Raw genomic sequence first — 18341 nt, forward strand, 5'->3', positions numbered from 1 at the left:
GTTATGCTAAAAAACGATTCAAACAAAAGTCCGGAAGATTGTAAAAAGGGTGGTTTTTGTAAGAAACCTCGTCATGTCACTTAAGTGTTATTTATGCACTTTTTTGAGGCCGGATCTCATATATTTCGATGAAAACGTTGTCCGGATGTATCATGCGACCTGTCGATGGATAGGTAATCAAAAGACCTTTCCAACGAGTTCAGTAGATTGCAGATCTGACAACCCTATCAAAAATTATAAGCACATAAGTGCCCTGAATTATGAAGATCTGACTACCCAATCTGATGGTATGAAAAATGAATCAAGTTGATAGAACACTGTAAGGTCCGCCCTTGTGTATCTATTTTGAATAGCATTACCCTCTAAATGTGAGGAAGGCAACAACCACCTAAGGGTGGATTAAGTAACGTTTTTATTTTTGAAAAGGTCCTGCAAAAATTATATTTTTTGCTTTTTGGGTGTTTTTGAACCGCATTGAGTCAGGGCTGTTCGAAAACACCCAAAAGGCAAAATGTAAAAATTTTGTTTATAGGAAATTTAATTTAAAAAAAAGACTCCAGATTTCAAGAAGGTCAAATCTGGAGTATTTTTTTTTTTTCTAATGGTCCAATAAACCAAATTTCCAGTATTTGCTTTTTGGATGTATCACAAATATTCGCAAAATATTTTTTTGTAAAAAAAACCTTTTTGCAGTACTGTACAACGGAATTTCACCAAAAAATATTGTTGGTCGATCTCAATCATTCTAAATATGAGTTTAAACGCAGGAAAATGTAATTTGAAATAATTTTCAGTTCATTAGACTTTTTTTTTAATTAAAATTTTGACGTTTTTTAAAGAAAAAAAAAACGCAAACCCCATGTTTATGACGCTTTTTGACATTTTAGCGACGAATTATCAATAACTATGAATGGTACCTGCCAAATAATATTAGATAATCTTACTCCGATATTAGCACTACACATCAAAGATACATAATCTCGGAACTTTCATTCGGTTGCTCTTCTGATTCTTGAAATTCCAACAACTTTTGACAAAAATTTTCATCACGTGGAAAACAAAAAAGGCATTTTTTGGCTGCCCATCGTTAAGTCTCCGAAGAAAAAAGTGCGAAGCGCTTAATTTTTCATCGAAAACATCAACATTAACAGATCCAAAATATTTCAAAACAATTCACTTCAGCAGCAAAAAATATGTCTCGCTTGAGCTTGAACATCAGGAAGATGCTGTGTCCTATCCCTCGCCTAGACCAGACCAAAATCCATGATAAAGCTGTCAGACCAAGACTGTCAGACCAAAGAGCAAAAAGTAAACAATCTTGGTCTTCGACGTAGGTGCACACAAATCAAGAAAAGAAAATTTGAAAATAGTAGTTTATGCAACAAGTTGCAAAATGAGGATTTTTTCAGCACGAGTCGTACATTTATCCAACGAGGTGCACCGAGTTGGATAAATACGAAGAGTGCTGAAAAAATCAAGTCTTGCAACGAGTTCCATACAAATTTTTTGCAATTCCAAAAAACACACACTGAGTGAAATTTTATGTAAAATTTTCATGTATTTTGTCAATAAATCGTTTAAATCAAAAAAATGTTGAAAAGTGTTACTTTTCGAAACAAGTGCTAAAAAGTTCAACTTTTCAGCACCCATTTGAGTGCTGAAAAGTAGAACTTTTCAGCATTTATTTTGAAAAGTGTTGCTATTCGATTCTGTTATTTTTGGTACAGAAAAGTAGGCTATTTCGTCGCTCAAGAATGACAGGAAAAGTAAGTAGTTTCACGACGGAATTGCAAAAAGAATTTTATTTTTTAAATTTCAGTGACTGGTTTTGGACTGCAAAATTGAATGTACGTCAGAAAATGATTAAACCGTGCGGCGGCCTGTACACCGACAATTAAAAAAGCAGTTAAAAGCCTTATTCTTCCAATTTAATTTTGGATCGCGTTTTCGGTTTACACCTGAACAATCTTGAAATTATTTATACGGATTTGTGATTCCTCTCTTTCCATCATTCCCTTGTTGAACATAGCCTTCTACTTTGTTTATGTTTACAGCTGTAGTGCAGTTGTATTAGTGGGGAGCTTTCGAATATTACGTTACGCATTCTGTCTTTTCAGCACCCAGCTGAAAACTATCAATTTTGGTAAAATTGAAACGAAATTTTTTAACAAGATTTATGTTTGTTCACCTTAAACCTATTTTTGTTAACTTTTTTTTGTTTATTTTGACAGGTGGTTTACCGATCTTAACTTTACCGATTACCGAACTACCGAATTCGGTTTTAAATCAAAACCGATGTAGGTATTGAACACTGTACACACCAAGATTTTTAGACCAAAATCAATAGTTGCGGTTTGAATAGGTGAACCATTTGTCAATAAGTGAAAATTCACCGAAATTCGGTTCTACTGTTACCGAATTTCGTTAAGTATTACCGAATTCTGTTGCTGAAAAAACAGTTAAGTTTCCATCGGTACCATGTAAAATGGACAAAAATTTACCGGAATTGACAATAATACGCTTTACCACGGCATTTCAGTTTACGGATTGTTCAACAGTTTAACAAAATATGAAATTCGGTAAAAAAGATCTAAGTGCGTATAGCATAAAGCATAATCTGCCGCTTCACAGCAAATAAAATAGTAGTCCAGCTGCATGTAAAAGGCCTGGGTGTAAAATAGATTTTGCATTACTTTATGAAATTCTGTGTAATATTACACCCTGAAATATGTAGCCCATCAGTATGGGAAACCTACTTGACCGAAAGCTTATATATACGTTTATCCTTACCATTTTTCATCGGTCTGATGGCCGAGCGGGCTAAGGCGCCAGTCCTTACTGTAGGTGCTGGGTTTGAGTCCCGACGGTTGCAACCTTTTTTTGTGTTTGCAAAAATTGTACATGCAGCGTGTGTCTTTTTTGACAAAGGTGATGTGCATGCTTTTGCATGCGATTTTACCATCGGATTTTTTGCTGTGTTGGATCGGAAATTTTCACAAGGCCTAATAAATCTAATAGCACAAACTTGCCGATAAATTTCCAGCAAATGCAATGCACCATCGAAAAATCAAAGAACGAACCAAACGACACAAAGTGTCGCCTGTTCCGTGACGTGAACCTCCCTCTTCTTATCAGCGACAAATTAGTTCAAACCAATTTATGGGCCTGCTGCTACTGCTTGCTGCTCTTCCTGCTGATTGGTAGGAGCGGCAAACTTTCGCCAAGCGAGAACGCGCTCATTCTGCCTCTGTTACGACCTTCGACGAATACTGTCAACGACGGTGATTTTATTAACGTAAAAGCATTACGATGGTGATGATTCATGTCAGGGAAGTAACAAAACGTTGAATAAGGTTGTTACTAGGTTTAAGTTAGGTTTAACCAAAATAACTGTACTGTTCAAATACTAACTTTTCAGAAGTTCAACATTGTTGGGTTAAAAATTACAGCAAAATAAAATATAAAAATAACGCAACTTTACAAACTGAAAAAGGCTGCTAAAAGCCACTCAAAACTACACACTGAAAACATCAAAGAAACATCCCACTCTTCGAGAGTGGAAGCAAGAGGGATTGGTGCCTACCCGTAACTCCTGTGCAATGAAGACGAGGACGACAATGTGTGGGTGGGCGGTCGTGGGAATGTTTTGATAAACCGCGTGGGTGGAAGCAATTTCCACCCATCGAAAAGGGCGCGCGCGCGCACACACACGCACGTGAATCGCAGGTGGTGAGCACAAGCACGGGAAGAAACAAGTCGGTTAACACGGAGACAAAGAAACATGTGAGTTTAGTCAAATTAATGTGCTTGTTGCAAAGGGAAGATCCGTGGTCCTTACCTGCAGCTCGGCGGTGGAGATCTGTGTCATCGCGGCCGGGCTGGGACCCGCTCCCGGCACGGACGCATTGCTGCTGTACTGGGCCCCGCTCTGGCTGTACGCCGGAACCGTCTGGGACGAGGGCTGCAGGGTGGCCGGCTGCTGGGGCTGGTTGCTTCGGGCGTTGGTCGATTCGCTCGAGAACGGGTCGTAGTCGTCCAGCGTCTGTTGGGCGTTCGCCGAGTTGTTTCGCACGGCCTGGATCGAGGGGTCCTGCGAGGGGAAGATATAAAATATGAGCAATATTTTGGGGTATTCGTTTTAGCGGGACAGGGAAGCCTTATCAGTGAATCATGTCTTGAACCTGGCGCTGTACTCAGATTTTACAAACAAGCTGTGATTTCTATCATATCAACATCGGAAACCATCTTGGCAAGCAGCCCTCAAACGACGGCAACGAGTGGCTCCATCTCCAAGAAATTACTGAAAATTTTAAATCTTAGATACAGTCCCGAATTGATTATCCAAAGCCTCGATTTTCCAAAGGAACTTATGGAAAATCGAATCAAAGGGTGACCACTCAAATCCCATTTTCAAATTCCCGACTTTTTATAGACTTTTCCAAAAAGCTCAAATAATAAGCATTTCTTATCTAAAGCATGATTTCCAGCAAAAAACTCTCTATAAGAAAAGTCAATATCAACCACCGAAAAAGAAATCTAAATTAATTTTAAAAACGTTACTTAATTCACCTTAATTTTTTGAATAGAGACTTATGGAACCCCAAGACGAATCGAATGAGACCAAAACGGTCAAAATCTGTAATGTAATGTGTGAAGGTGCGTCTGAGTGGTTAAATTAAGATGCTCATTTTTCGAGTGATTTTATAGCCTTTCCTCAGTAAGGTGAGGAGGGCAAAAATCCAACTATTGGCATTTTTTGTAAACACAGAAACTGAACAACAAATAAAAAAATACTTCAAAAATGGAAATTCATTAATATAATTCAGCGTAAAAACACAGATAATTAGTCCTCGAAAAAAAATCGAAGGTTCAACAATACTTATAACTAGGCTTAGTGATTTTTCACGCTCGAACATAGCAAATTTCACGGGGACCTCAATTTCAAAACACCAAATTTCACGCAAATTTCGCGGAACTTGAAAGATATTAAAATAACTCTGAAAATCCTATGTTTATATCACAGCAACTATTTGTTATGCTTCATTATTTATTATTCTTCAATAAACTAAAAAAATCTTCACTAAATTTGAATGCGACACAAACAAAAAAATCTCCCAATTTTCAAAAAAAATAATCCTCTTGGTTTATAGATGGGCTCTCTATATATATTTTGAAACAAAATGTAGGGCACGCGTATTCTCATTTACTGAACTGCTCTTTTAATATTCGACTAAAAAAGCTAAAAATTTTTGGCTAATATGCTCCTGTTATATAATTTTGCATTTTATTGAATTTCATATCAAAGCAAGATTTACAAACTTGTAAATGAGTACATTAAATTGAATTTTCTGCTACATTTAGCCCATTAAGGGGTTACATACATGTAAATCGTCAAAAATGTTAGAGGTTGTTATGAGCACACATTTAAACTTTCTTTAAATCTTTTTGCAGGACATTAAAATATACATTTTCATCTATTAACAAAATAAATAAGAAAACATTTGGGTGAACCATTGCCGAGATATAGCAATTTCAAGTTGGCAGTTTCAAAAAACAGGTGTCACGGTATCTCAAGACTGCTTTGACCAAATTAGCTCAAATTTTGGTGAAGAATCGTTAAACCAGTTCTGTGTGCATGGCGAAGGCCCATTTTCAAAAACTTAATTTAAAAAAAAGATAAAAATATTTTTATGTTTTTCATATAAAAATTCGTCAGTTTTTGATTTTTGTATTTTTTTTTTTAAAGCTAAATTTCCAAATCGGGCTTCATCATGCACACGGGATATGTCTTGGGAGTCTTCACCCCGAATTTCAGCCAATTTGGTCCATCCCATCTCGAGATATCGTGGCACCCGCAAATCAACTCGGTATTTAGAGGAAAACGTTCACGAAGTTTCACATTTCGCTTTGCGCATGGTAAAATAGTGAACTTAAATCGTCTCTTACTCAGGTTAGTCACGAAATATCTTCATGAAACTTTCAGGAGTGATTGAAAATCATCTTTTTAGTGAATTTAGTGAACTTTCTGTAATATGAAATTTTATGATTTTCTACATGTATGTAACCCCTTGAACATATTTTTTAACAGTTTAAGCTCACTTTTCAAAAACCTAAATTTAAAATAAATTAGCAAAATTAATATAATTTTTAACAAAATTGAAAATATTATTCTAAATGAGAAAAGAAAACAAAAAAGTAATATTTTTTTAACTTTCACTGGAATCATCCACCCAAATAAACAAATATCGTTAAAATTAAACAGGCCCAAAAAAATTACATGTTTTTAAAATGTGATTCCAAAGATAAAAAATACTCTTCATTTTATTTTGAATAAAACAAATTTCTTTTAAAACTATACCTTTCAAATGAAATCGCAGTAAAATTTTTAATACAGCGAATGAACATATTACTAAATTTAGTTAGTTTCTAAAAATAAATCTAAAATCTGTACATATCTTCAAATGGTTAATATCAACTTGACATAAATATATATTCAAGCTTTTTAGCTGAAAACTATTAAAATTTAATTGAAAAGTCTTTTTGAATGACATATTTACTAAAGTTGTTATTTAAAAAAAAAATTGTGTAAATTGATAAATTTCACGAATTTCACGCCGTCCACGAAATCGTCAAAAATAACTAACCGTATATTAGTAATTAAACCAGGGAATTCACTCGCTCAATTCTACAGTAATTCATAAGATTATTTTTATTCCTTTTTGAGTTTGATAAATTATTTTGAGAAAAATCGTTACATTTTCACACAAACATAAAATTTCACGGGATTTCACGCTGTCCGCGAAATAGTTAAATTTCACTAACCCTACTTATAACTTTCATGTTATTTTTTAAATTGACAAACGTATCGTTTTTGATACTTTGTTTCAACTGGAAATGGCAAAAGATAAAGATAACTGAATTACAAATTTAATTCCTATTTTCCCACTTTTTTAAGCAAAATGTTTGAAGAGACATTTTTTTACACAATTTTGCAATAACTCAAAATTTCCTGGATTATTTTTTTGCAATTTAAAATATTTTTGTCATGTTTTCAAAACATAAAAAAGTTTTTCAATTTTTTCAATTCCGAAAACTGAAAATCAAGCTTTATCTACAGAAGGTAATTTACCCATACTCACAAAAAAGGGCAACAGTTGGAAAAAATATATTTGAAATTACTTAATAAATTTTTTTTTTTTTTTTTTTGGGAGGGTGATCCAGCCGCACATCGTTGATGTCGAAACCTCTAAACTGGGCCCTCGTCCTGTCACGTCCGTCAGTAGTCTTGTCGTACATTACAACTAGAACCAGATCTGCCAATGAATTAGTACACTTCGACCAAATAAACACTGACGCTGTATGGATCTGACTCTAGAATAAATGCACAGTCGGGTGTTATTCATAAGTCCAAAATGTTCAATTATTCATATAAGTCCAAATATTCATTTGCGGATAACTACCTAACTTGAATTGAATACAAGATTTAAAGCAACCTATCCGAAAGCTACTCTTATCTCAAATCCCCGACATTTTAATTATTAACCAAAAAAAACGTTTCTTTTAAAACTTGTCTGGCTTCTTTTTAAAAAAAAAAAAAAAATAACAGTTGATATTTTACAAGTCGTGAATTGAAAAAGAGACGACCATTTGTTCGTCAGAATTCCAGTAGATCCTCGATTCGCAACAATGGTCGATACAATCATAATCCGACAACCGTTAGTTCAACAGATCAACGAATTTAGTCCGATATCATTTCACTATTGATTGATCGAGACTCTATGGAAATTTTGACAAATCAGAATGGTTTTTATGCTACTTGAATGAACATCACCGATTCTGATAGAATTACTAAATTCACTGTTACTAATTTTGTCCCTAAATAACTAAAGGCAAAGTATAAAAAGTTGATATTTATAGTTAAAATCCTAAATTCTACAAACACTATTTTTTTAAACCCGCATCCTAACCTGAAACCCACATTAAGATAGGGAAAAATCACATATGTAGCGGTTCAATGTACAAATGTGATATTTCCACTATCAGAGAACCTCCTTGTCTCGATGACAGCTTACCGGCCATCGATTAAGCCCTGAGACTACGCCAAAGTGGGTTCTCGCAGCATGAAGTGGTGTCCATGTGTAAAAATGGAAGCTTCAGCAATATACTGAACACTTCGATTTTAATTCCACATCGAATCAAATCATACTCTTTGCCAAACAAGCATCAAACCTATGACACTCATTATGACAAAGCCCAGGGAAATTACTTAATAAATTTAAACAATAAAAAATATTTGCAAAAAAAACCATTGCCAAACATAAGTTGGAATATTTTATTTATTTTTCAAAATTTATTTAATATTCAATCTATGTGACAAAATGAAATAGAATCACAACTCTAAGCTCGGCATTATGCTCTATTTCTATTATAGTTTTTCATTAACTTTACTTCTTGTTGATAAACAAAAAAAATAGTAGAGATCATTTGATTCATAAAAAATAAAATTCCAAAATATCTGATAACTGCATCTAATATTGATTAAGATTTTGAATGTCTTAAACAGCTTTTTTATACTCAAATGCATCGAAATAGTGAAAAGAACCTTAAATTTAAAGTAAGTTACTAAAAATTGATGAATTTAATTTGAAAATTGTACAATATATTACAAAATTCAATCCTGAGTTCTGTGAATCTATTTCAGTAAAATTTGAATAGATGATTGTCTATTCTACAAAATAACCTCATTTTGGGCAATAAAAATTAAGACAAAGAAAAAACTTTTTTTTCGTGACTTGATTATCCAAAATGAAATTTCTCCAAGTTCTTCGGATAATCGAGTCTAGAGACTGAATATCATTCTTACATTCCTAAATTCCTAATTTCTTAAAGAACAAAATTTCAAAATTCTTCAATTCTTTCATTTTTAAATTCGTCAAGGCCGTTGCAAATATTTTTAACAGTTAAACAATAACAAACACATTTTGTTTGGCTGACCATTATGTACATTGTCCCGAAGTTTGGATGAAGTTGGTTGCTGGAGATCTGAGTTATAATTACAAATGTTTACAGTAGTATAACTTGTACGTGCGTCAAACGCGTTCTGGCCTGGAATCCCTTTGGCCAATTGTCGCACTTACATGAATTTTCAGGGAGTGACAAGATAGCACGACAAGATTGAAACTTCTTTCTTATGAAAAGTGACAAAAATGCACCGAGATTTTTCGGATTTCGTTGAATATCTCAGGATTGAAATCTAATTTTGGGGATCTGTGAAGGTCAAAAGGTGAGGCATTTTGAGCTGCACAAAATGGCATTCTTAACTCGATTTGGCCCAAAATGCACGTACGACAAGTTAGCACGACGGCGACGAAATAAGAGTTCATCGCCAAAGCTTAACCAATGCAATTTCCCATTAGAAGCCGTTAGCCGTTTGGCTTTTTTTTGCATCGTTTGCCAAAACTAAACACTATTTTAGCTATTAAATTTTCAGTAGATGCATTGGAACATCCCTTATCACCTGGAACAAAACATCCAATTTTGAAAAATGCGAAACGTCCATTTTGCAAAAAGGGTACACGTTTTCTAAACATGTGTCGTTTAAAAAAACAAAAAGGGGTTTGAATATATGACTTTCATGGAACACTGATCATTCATTTTAATAATTTAAAAATTGCATGAATCAAAACTTGTATTTAAGTGGCCTGACGAAACAACCTAAATTTACAATTCCATCCCAACAATGTGAAAAGTGACTGTTAATTGTTTTCAGAGTCTGTTAAAAAAAAATTAAGCTTGGTTTTAAATTATGTTCTTTGTTACTATGTCAAGGAAAAGCTAAAGTTTAATAAATTTACTCCAAATGATGGAAGATAAAGCTCAGTGTGAATCAAAACAATTGCAAATTTATTAGAATAATGACAAAAATTCTAACAAAAGTCATATCAGTTGAACGAATTTGTTTATCAGGTCAGCAGGTTATCAGTTTTGAGTCCCCACCTAATTGACCACTTTCGGTCGCCACCACGCAGGAGGATGATTCATTTCCCTTATAGGAAGCGTTCCCCGTCAACTACCTGAGTTTAAACCTTTTCTAGATTTGATAGCAAGAAACATGATTCACCAATCAATCTCACCGACTAAAATACAAAAATCCCAAAAAGAACCTACCGCAAACGGGTTGTCCACGATCGGCTCGCCGAACGGATTATCATCGAACCCGGACATTATCTGCTTCTCCTGCTAGCGCTACTGATACCGCTGTTTGGGTGCTTCTCTCAAAACTCGACGATTTGACACGAATCGTCCTCCTCCGGCGGCACCGTTATCAGCCCGCTTCCGAGTCGCGACCAAGAAACCTTTCTGGATGATGACTTTGCTGACTTGTTTCTTTCTGACTTTTCTTCGCCTTCGCGAGCTGTCACTTTTCACTTTTGCCCACTTTTTTTCTCCACCCTTCTGGCAAAGGAACCTGCGACACTTTTCACCTGCTTCCCGTGCCGTCAGTACACGTCCGATGGCCACACGCCCACCCTCCGACAAACGATCCGCGGTCCGGTTACGCGTTCCGACTGCTGTTGCCGCACGGCGCGAACGTTTGGGGGCCGAAAATTGCTTCCAGATTCCAGCGCAGACGGCGACACCGAAAAATTTTCACTCCGATCGCTTCGACGACATGACTTTTTCTGAGTGTGTGTGACTTTTCTCCGCTGCTCTCTCTTCCCCACCCACAAACGGGAGAGAAATTCACCACGCCCTCCACCCGCCAGCGTGACAGGTTTGGCGCGACGGGCGCGACGGCCAGTCAGCTGTCAGAGCAATTCACCACGGCGCGCACAGTGGGAAAATCTTGAGGAAAATAAGGTCAACATTTTTCGTCAAGTTTCATTGCAATCGCGTTTTGACAAAGAACTTTGTCCTAAGGTTTCTATACGTGGTGTCAATCCAAAATTTTCGCGAAGCGAAAACGTTACGTGACGAATTCCCCTCTCGGCAAATTTCCCCTCATTTTGGTGCACGCTGGTTGGATGAACGAACGTTTCCCAATCAGTCGATCGAGAGACGTGAGATTGATGTATCTAAAATCTCCCCCACTCCACCTCATAATTTTCGGATCATCGACGAGTTAACAAAACTCGGCTCGGTCGGTCCCGAAAATTCATTCTATTGCTGGACGTCGACGAGGACACATCAGAAGCAGATGGCCTGGTGGCCCGGTAGCAGACGGCCTGGAGGTCCGGGAGCAGATGGCTTGGAGGCAAGGACCAGCTAAGACATGCCAGTCGCGGGAGTCGATCATTGGAACTGGCCACCACCTGGAGTGGCCGGAGGCCCCGCGGATGTTCCGATAAGGGGACATTTGCTGGACCGTAAGAGTTGGGGCAATATGGGTATCAAACTTTATGGTTTTTGATACCGGACATGAAATTTGACATTTTGGCAGTAGTGGCCACAATCTGGAGTGGCCGGAGGCCCCGCGGATGTTCCGATAAGGGGACATTTGCGGAACTATAAGAGTTGGGGCAATATGGGTATCAAACTTTAGGGATTTTGATACTGGACATGAAATTTGACATTTTGGCAGTAGTGGCCACTACCTGGAGTGGCCGGAGGCCCCGGGGATGTTCCGATAAGGGGACATTTGCCGGACCGTAAGAGTTGGGGCAATATGGGTATCAAACTTTATGGTTTTTGATACCGGACATGAAATTTGACATTTTGGCAGTAGTGGCCACAATCTGGAGTGGCCGGAGGCCCCGCGGATGTTCCGATGGGGGGACATTTGCCGAACCGTAAGAGTTGGGGCAATATGGGTATCAAACTTTATGGTTTTTGATACTGGACATGAAATTTGACATTTTGGCAGTAGTGGCCACCACCTGCAGTGGCCGGAGGCCCCGCGGATGTTCCGATAAGGGGACATTTGCTGGACCGTAAGAGTTGGAGCAATATGGGTATCAAACTTTATGGTTTTTGATACCGGACATGAAATTTGACATTTTGGCAGTAGTGGCCACAATCTGGAGTGGCCGGAGGCCCCGGGGATGTTCCGATAAGGGGACATTTGCTGGACCGTAAGAGTTGGGGCAATATGGGTATCAAACTTTATGGTTTTTGATACTGGGCATGAAATTTGACATTTCTGCAGTAGCGGCCACAATCCGGAGTGGCCGGAGGCCCCGCGGATGTTCCAATGGGGGGAAATTTGCCGAACCTTAAGAGTTGGGGCAATATGGGTATCAAACTTTATGGTTTTTGATACCGGACATGAAATTTGACATTTTGGCAGTAGTGGCCACAATCTGGAGTGGCCGGAGGCCCCGCGGATGTTCCGATAAGGGGACATTTGCTGGACCGTAAGAGTTGGGGCAATATGGGTATCAAACTTTATGGTTTTTGATACCGGACATGAAATTTGACATTTTGGCAGTAGTGGCCACAATCTGGAGTGGCCGGAGGCCCCGCGGATGTTCCGATAAGGGGACATTTGCGGAACTATAAGAGTTGGGGCAATATGGGTATCAAACTTTAGGATTTTGATACTGGACATGAAATTTGACATTTTGGCAGTAGTGGCCACTACCTGAGTGGCCGGAGGCCCCGGGATGTTCCGATAAGGGGACATTTGCCGGACCGTAAGAGTTGGGGCAATATGGGTATCAAACTTTATGGTTTTGATACCGGACATGAAATTTGACATTTTGGCAGTAGTGGCCACAATCTGAGTGGCCGGAGGCCCCGCGGATGTTCCGATGGGGGGACATTTGCCGAACCGTAAGAGTTGGGGCAATATGGGTATCAAACTTTATGGTTTTTGATACTGGACATGAAATTTGACATTTTGGCAGTAGTGGCCACCACCTGCAGTGGCCGGAGGCCCCGCGGATGTTCCGATAAGGGGACATTTGCTGGACCGTAAGAGTTGGAGCAATATGGGTATCAAACTTTATGGTTTTTGATACCGGACATGAAATTTGACATTTTGGCAGTAGTGGCCACAATCTGGAGTGGCCGGAGGCCCCGGGGATGTTCCGATAAGGGGACATTTGCTGGACCGTAAGAGTTGGGGCAATATGGGTATCAAACTTTATGGTTTTTGATACTGGGCATGAAATTTGACATTTCTGCAGTAGCGGCCACAATCCGGAGTGGCCGGAGGCCCCGCGGATGTTCCAATGGGGGGAAATTTGCCGAACCGTAAGAGTTGGGGCAATATGGGTATCAAACTTTAGGGATTTTGATACTGGACATGAAATTTGACATTTTGGCAGTAGTGGCCACAATCTGGAGTGGCCGGAGGCCCCGCGGATGTTCCGATGGGGGGACATTTGCCGGACCGTAAGAGTTGGGGCAATATGGGTATCAAACTTTATGGTTTTTGATACTGGGCATGAAATTTGACATTTCGGCAGTAGCGGCCACAATCCGGAGTGGCCGGAGGCCCCGCGGATGTTCCAATGGGGGGAAATTTGCCGAACCGTAAGAGTTGGGGCAATATGGGTATCAAACTTTATGGTTTTTGATACTGGATATGAAATTTGACATTTCGGCAGTAGTGGCCACAATCCGGAGTGGCCGGAGGCCCCGCGGATGTTCCGATGGGGGGACATTTGCCGAACCGTAAGAGTTGGGGCAATATGGGTATCAAACTTTATGGTTTTTGCTACTGGACATGAAATTTGATATTTTGGCAGTAGCGGCCACCACCTGGAGTGTCCGGAGGCCCCGGGGATGTTCCGATGGGGGGACATTTGCCGGACCGTAAGAGTTGGGGCAATATGGGTATCAAACTTTAGGGATTTTGATACTGGACATGAAATTTGACATTTTGGCAGTAGTGGCCACCACCTGCAGTGGCCGGAGGACCCGGGGATGTTCCGATGGGGGGACATTTGCCGGACCGTAAAAGTTGGGGCAATATGGGTATCAAACTTTATGGTTTTTGATACTGGGCATGAAATTTGACATTTTGGCAGTAGTGGCCACCACCTGGAGTGGCCGGAGGCCCCGGGGATATTCCGATAAGGGGACATTTGCTAGACCGTAAGAGTTGGGGCAATATGGGTATCAAACTTTATGGTTTTTGATACTGGACATGAAATTTGACATTTCGGCAGTAGTGACCACAATCCGGAGTGGCCGGAGGCACCGGGGATGTTCCGATGGGAGGACATTTGCCGGACCGTAAGAGTTGGGGCAATATGGGTATCAAACTTTATGGTTTTTGATACTGGGCATGAAATTTGACATTTTGGCAGTAGTGGCCACCACCTGGAGTGGCCGGAGGCCCCGGGGATGTTCCGATAAGGGGACATTTGCTAGACCGTAAGAGTTGGGGCAATATGGGTATCAAACTTTATGGTATTTGATACTGAACATGAAATTTGACATTTCGGCAGTAGTGGGCACAATCCGGAGTGGCCGGAGGCCCCGCAGATGTTCCGATGGGGGGACATTTGCTGGACCGTAAGAGTTGGGGCCATATGGGTATCAAACTTTATGGTTTTTGATACCGGACATGACATTTTGGCAGTAGTGGCCACAATCCGGAGTGGCCGGAGACCCCGCGGATGTTCCGATGGGGGGACATTTGCCGGACCGTAAGAGTTGGGGCAATATGGGTATCAAACTTAATGATTTTTGATACTGGACATAAAAAGTTGCATTTGGCCATTATCTGAAATTAAGCAGTTAAAATATATATTGCTTATTAGGCAGGAAGTAATAAATAGACTACTGCGATGCACATTTTTTTGTGCCACTGTGAAAATCTGTTTCTGGAAATTTAGAATAACTATCTCGTAATCATTAAGAGCCCTGTAAAGCGTAGTTTTTAATGTCTGCTGTTCAAATTTCCTTTACTGCCGCCGATTGCTTGCAACAGCCTTGCAAAAACATTCCCGCATCTTGGTAACTTTCGAGTGGTGAAGGAAAGTAAATTGATTTCACTTCGATTTCTATTTCAGCTCCACTTGCAATTTCCGTCCCCTTAGTTCGATAGGACGGTTATTATAAGGGGGGAATTTGAACCGGACATTCTAATCGAAAATTTCAACAATCATCTTGCAAAGTTCTTTGTCATACTGGTCATGTGTAACATAACCACCTGCACCTTTTTAATCAAAAACAAACATTCAAATTCTAATTAAATTTCTCAAGAGTTCGGAAGCAAGGTCATTGTCCTTAGAAAAATAAGCTTTATCGATTAATTTTAGGACCCATTTCGACGCCAACATTTCAAAAAGCATCATGTACAAACCGTACGTTTTGAGAAAAACGCATTTGAATGTTGAGCATCATTTTTCAATTCTCATTTTGATATAAAAGCAAAAGAAGATGTTCTAATGATAAACAAACGATGGAAACGTTGCTTTTATTGATCAAGTATCATCCATTTTCAATAAAACATTATTTCCATCATTTTTTTCTTCATAAAATTATTTTTTTAGGTCTTTTTCGGTACTGGGACTTGTTTAGGACCGAGTCGTCTTTTGTAATTACATTTTTCTTAAAGGCTATCATGCAAATCGGAAGGAAAGGGGTCAACAAACAGCTTTACGAACAGCAGAACAAAGGAGAGGGAGCGATTACTTGGGGCTTTTCTTCACCCTCTCTGATTTGCTTGCGCTGCCGCTGCTGCCCATTTGATTTTTTTCTTGACCGGTTCCTTCCGAAGTGCGTATACTGCTTAAAGCTAAGAGAAATTATCGAGCTGTCAAATCTGCAACATGGAGTTAAACTTTCTGTGCAGTTGTTGTGAAGTATACCATAGCACTACGAAAAGTTTAACCCCATGTTGCACGCTCACACTCTCACTTTTAATTTCTCGATAGAGGATCTTGCGTGAAAACAATATTTCCATACAAATTTAAAAAAAAGTAAGGAGCGTTACACGGCCCCTCCCCTCATCTGCGTTACGTAATAAAAGAACGCTCCCTTTATAAACGGGCTCTGCTGATGTCAAAGATTTTGTATATGACACATTCTCCGGCAATGTACACCTTAGGATGAAATTTTGAAAAGCGTGTATGAGCTATTTGGATATTTTTCCTCGATTCTAGACTACTTGATGCTTCAAAAATCATGGTTTTCATTAATTGATCATTTGAATATCATTTTGTACAAGTTGGTTAGGTTATGCATCAATTCGTGATAAAATCATCGTTTTAAAACATTTTTCTAAAAACTCCTGGTTTTCAGCGAAATAAAATCCAAAAAATATTCTTTTGATTGCATTTTGTAGGTTTTTAGTTGTACTAAACGGAAATGTCATGGGTTTGCAGTTAATCTTAAGTTAAGTATTTTTTCAAACTAGTGTAAGTTTACCATTTTATTGCGTTGCAACGTCACGAAAAGGGGACATTTGTTTATGTCAACAAAAAACTAAACATTCAATCATTTTGATATTTCGGATGCTCTTTGTACTTGGAAAGAGCTTTCAAATGCAATCTAGAGCGGCTTAATTGGTTGTCTAGATCCAAAGTTACAACAGGTTTAAGTTTGCGTTGCAACGTCACGAAATTTTAAATCATATTGGTCACATGGCAAAAAAGGTGTATGCGTAGTTGGTTGTTGAAGATAAAAGGGTACTAAATATTATATATTTGTTATATAATGTTTCCGAGCATATTTACAGAAGAATTGTACATGGGTCATTCACAAATTCCGTCATTTAAGTTTGATGCAACTCGAAAAAAAAAAGTATTTTATGAAACTTGTTGAACAAATCAAAATAGACCGATGTTCACAAGGAGGAAAAATTCTAAAACTTTCAAAAAAGTAATCACGTGGTTACTGGATGGCCCCTTTATGATAAACTGATTTACGTGAGGGTTCATTCTAATACAACGCAATGATTTTTTTTATCCCACACCCTTATGTAAGTCAAATTACAGTGAAATTCATTGAACAATAAAAATCACGTGATTCGATTGTTTTTTTTCACTCTGTTGTTGGACGAACCCTTACTTAAATAAGTTGTATGCAACGTTTTGTTGTTCACAATTAATTTAATTATTATGTTGCACAGTTAAACAGTTATATTATTTCCTCAAATTTAATTTAAGCACAAAAGTCAACAAAATAAGTTACGTTGTTTGCAGATCACCCCTTAGGGGCCATGAACAAACGATATGGGCACTTTATTTATAAATTCAAAATAAGCCCTCCTGAAAACTTGAAGCTCCTCACCTCCCTTCTAAAACTTCCAGGGAGCGTTCTTGCATTACGTAACAAAACATTTATATTTTTAGACCCCCTCCACCCCCTGGAAATACATTTCCGATACACTTTTTTTTATAAATCCTCGAACCCTCCTCCCTCCCCCTTGATATTACGCCGTTACGTAATGCATGGACGTCCCGTTACATGGATAGAGGACGGTAGAGGGGGGGGGGGAGGGGGTCTAAAAGTCCGATTTTTCGCGTTACGTAATAAAAGAACGCTCCCTTTGGAAAACTTCGTAAATCGTACTGCAACTGTGAAAGCAGAATAGGAGGAGGAGGGGGGGGGGGGTCTAACATGGGCAGGCCAATCAATTCACATGTCCTTGTACTGTCTATTAATGTCTTATAATCAAATCTTGACCTACAGTTGTTCAGCCTAACAAAAACTATGATTTATTTTGAAACTATAATTTCGTGACGTTGCAACGCAACGAAAAACCCTGTTTTCAAAAACAGTGCGTTGCAACGTCACGAAATGTAAGCGGTCTTCAAAAATCGAGTTTTAATTTTTTCGCAAAACCAATGATTGCATTCGATTTGTTGGCCAATTTTACACTGAAAATGGAAGAAGAACTCCAAATTTGCCGTTTAACAGAGCAGAGTTAATGGCGAAACATGAATTGGGTCAGGATTGAGAAAAGTCACGCGTTGCAACGTCACGCTACATATCCCCCTCTCAAAAATAGAATATTCGCTTAAAATAATGTTTCAACATTGTTTCTTATAGGAAATTTAATGTACTTTCCGAATCTGTAATAACATATGTACCTTTTCAATGTAATTTTTGAGTTACAGCCGAAATACTGAAAATAGAAAAGTCAAAGCGTTGCAACGTCACGGCGGAATGTGTCATATAGAGTTATCTACGTGCACATGTATTGCGTGTACGTACACGAAAAAGATTGAGGTTAAATTTTGTACCCGCCAGCAAAACAAATGGGGTGCTAGTGTGAGTGAGCTCGGGCTTAGATAACTCTATAGTAATGATTTAAAATAAAGTAACATATATGTTACTTTATTTTAAATCATTACTAAACTGACTTTACTGAAGTAACCTTTGCTCATTTCTGGTGGAGGGGTAGTTTATTAGGAGTACTTTTAGAACATGCAATAACCCAG

General features: G+C 38.5%; 1 protein-coding gene across 3 annotated transcripts in view; it reads right to left on the minus strand.

Moving 5' to 3' along the window:
* Positions 1-10704, minus strand: part of LOC6043492 (secretory carrier-associated membrane protein 2) — a 34003-nt gene extending 23299 nt beyond the window's left edge. Inside the window, exons 1-3 of one of the 3 annotated variants that reach the window (XM_038259837.1) lie at positions 10168-10704; positions 3839-4090; positions 3584-3592 (exon numbers count right to left, since the gene is read on the minus strand). In XM_038259837.1, coding sequence (XP_038115765.1) covers positions 3584-3592; positions 3839-4090; positions 10168-10224 — 318 coding nt within the window. In that variant the 5' untranslated portion in view covers positions 10225-10704. The remainder of the gene's footprint in view (positions 1-3583; positions 3593-3838; positions 4091-10167) is intronic. The other 2 variants (XM_038259838.1, XM_038259839.1) reach the window with 2 other exon arrangements.
* Between the last annotated feature and the right edge of the window lie 7637 nt (positions 10705-18341).

The sequence above is a fragment of the Culex quinquefasciatus genome, chromosome 3 (genome assembly GCF_015732765.1).
Source record: "Culex quinquefasciatus strain JHB chromosome 3, VPISU_Cqui_1.0_pri_paternal, whole genome shotgun sequence".
NCBI classification, from domain to species: domain Eukaryota; kingdom Metazoa; phylum Arthropoda; class Insecta; order Diptera; family Culicidae; genus Culex; species Culex quinquefasciatus.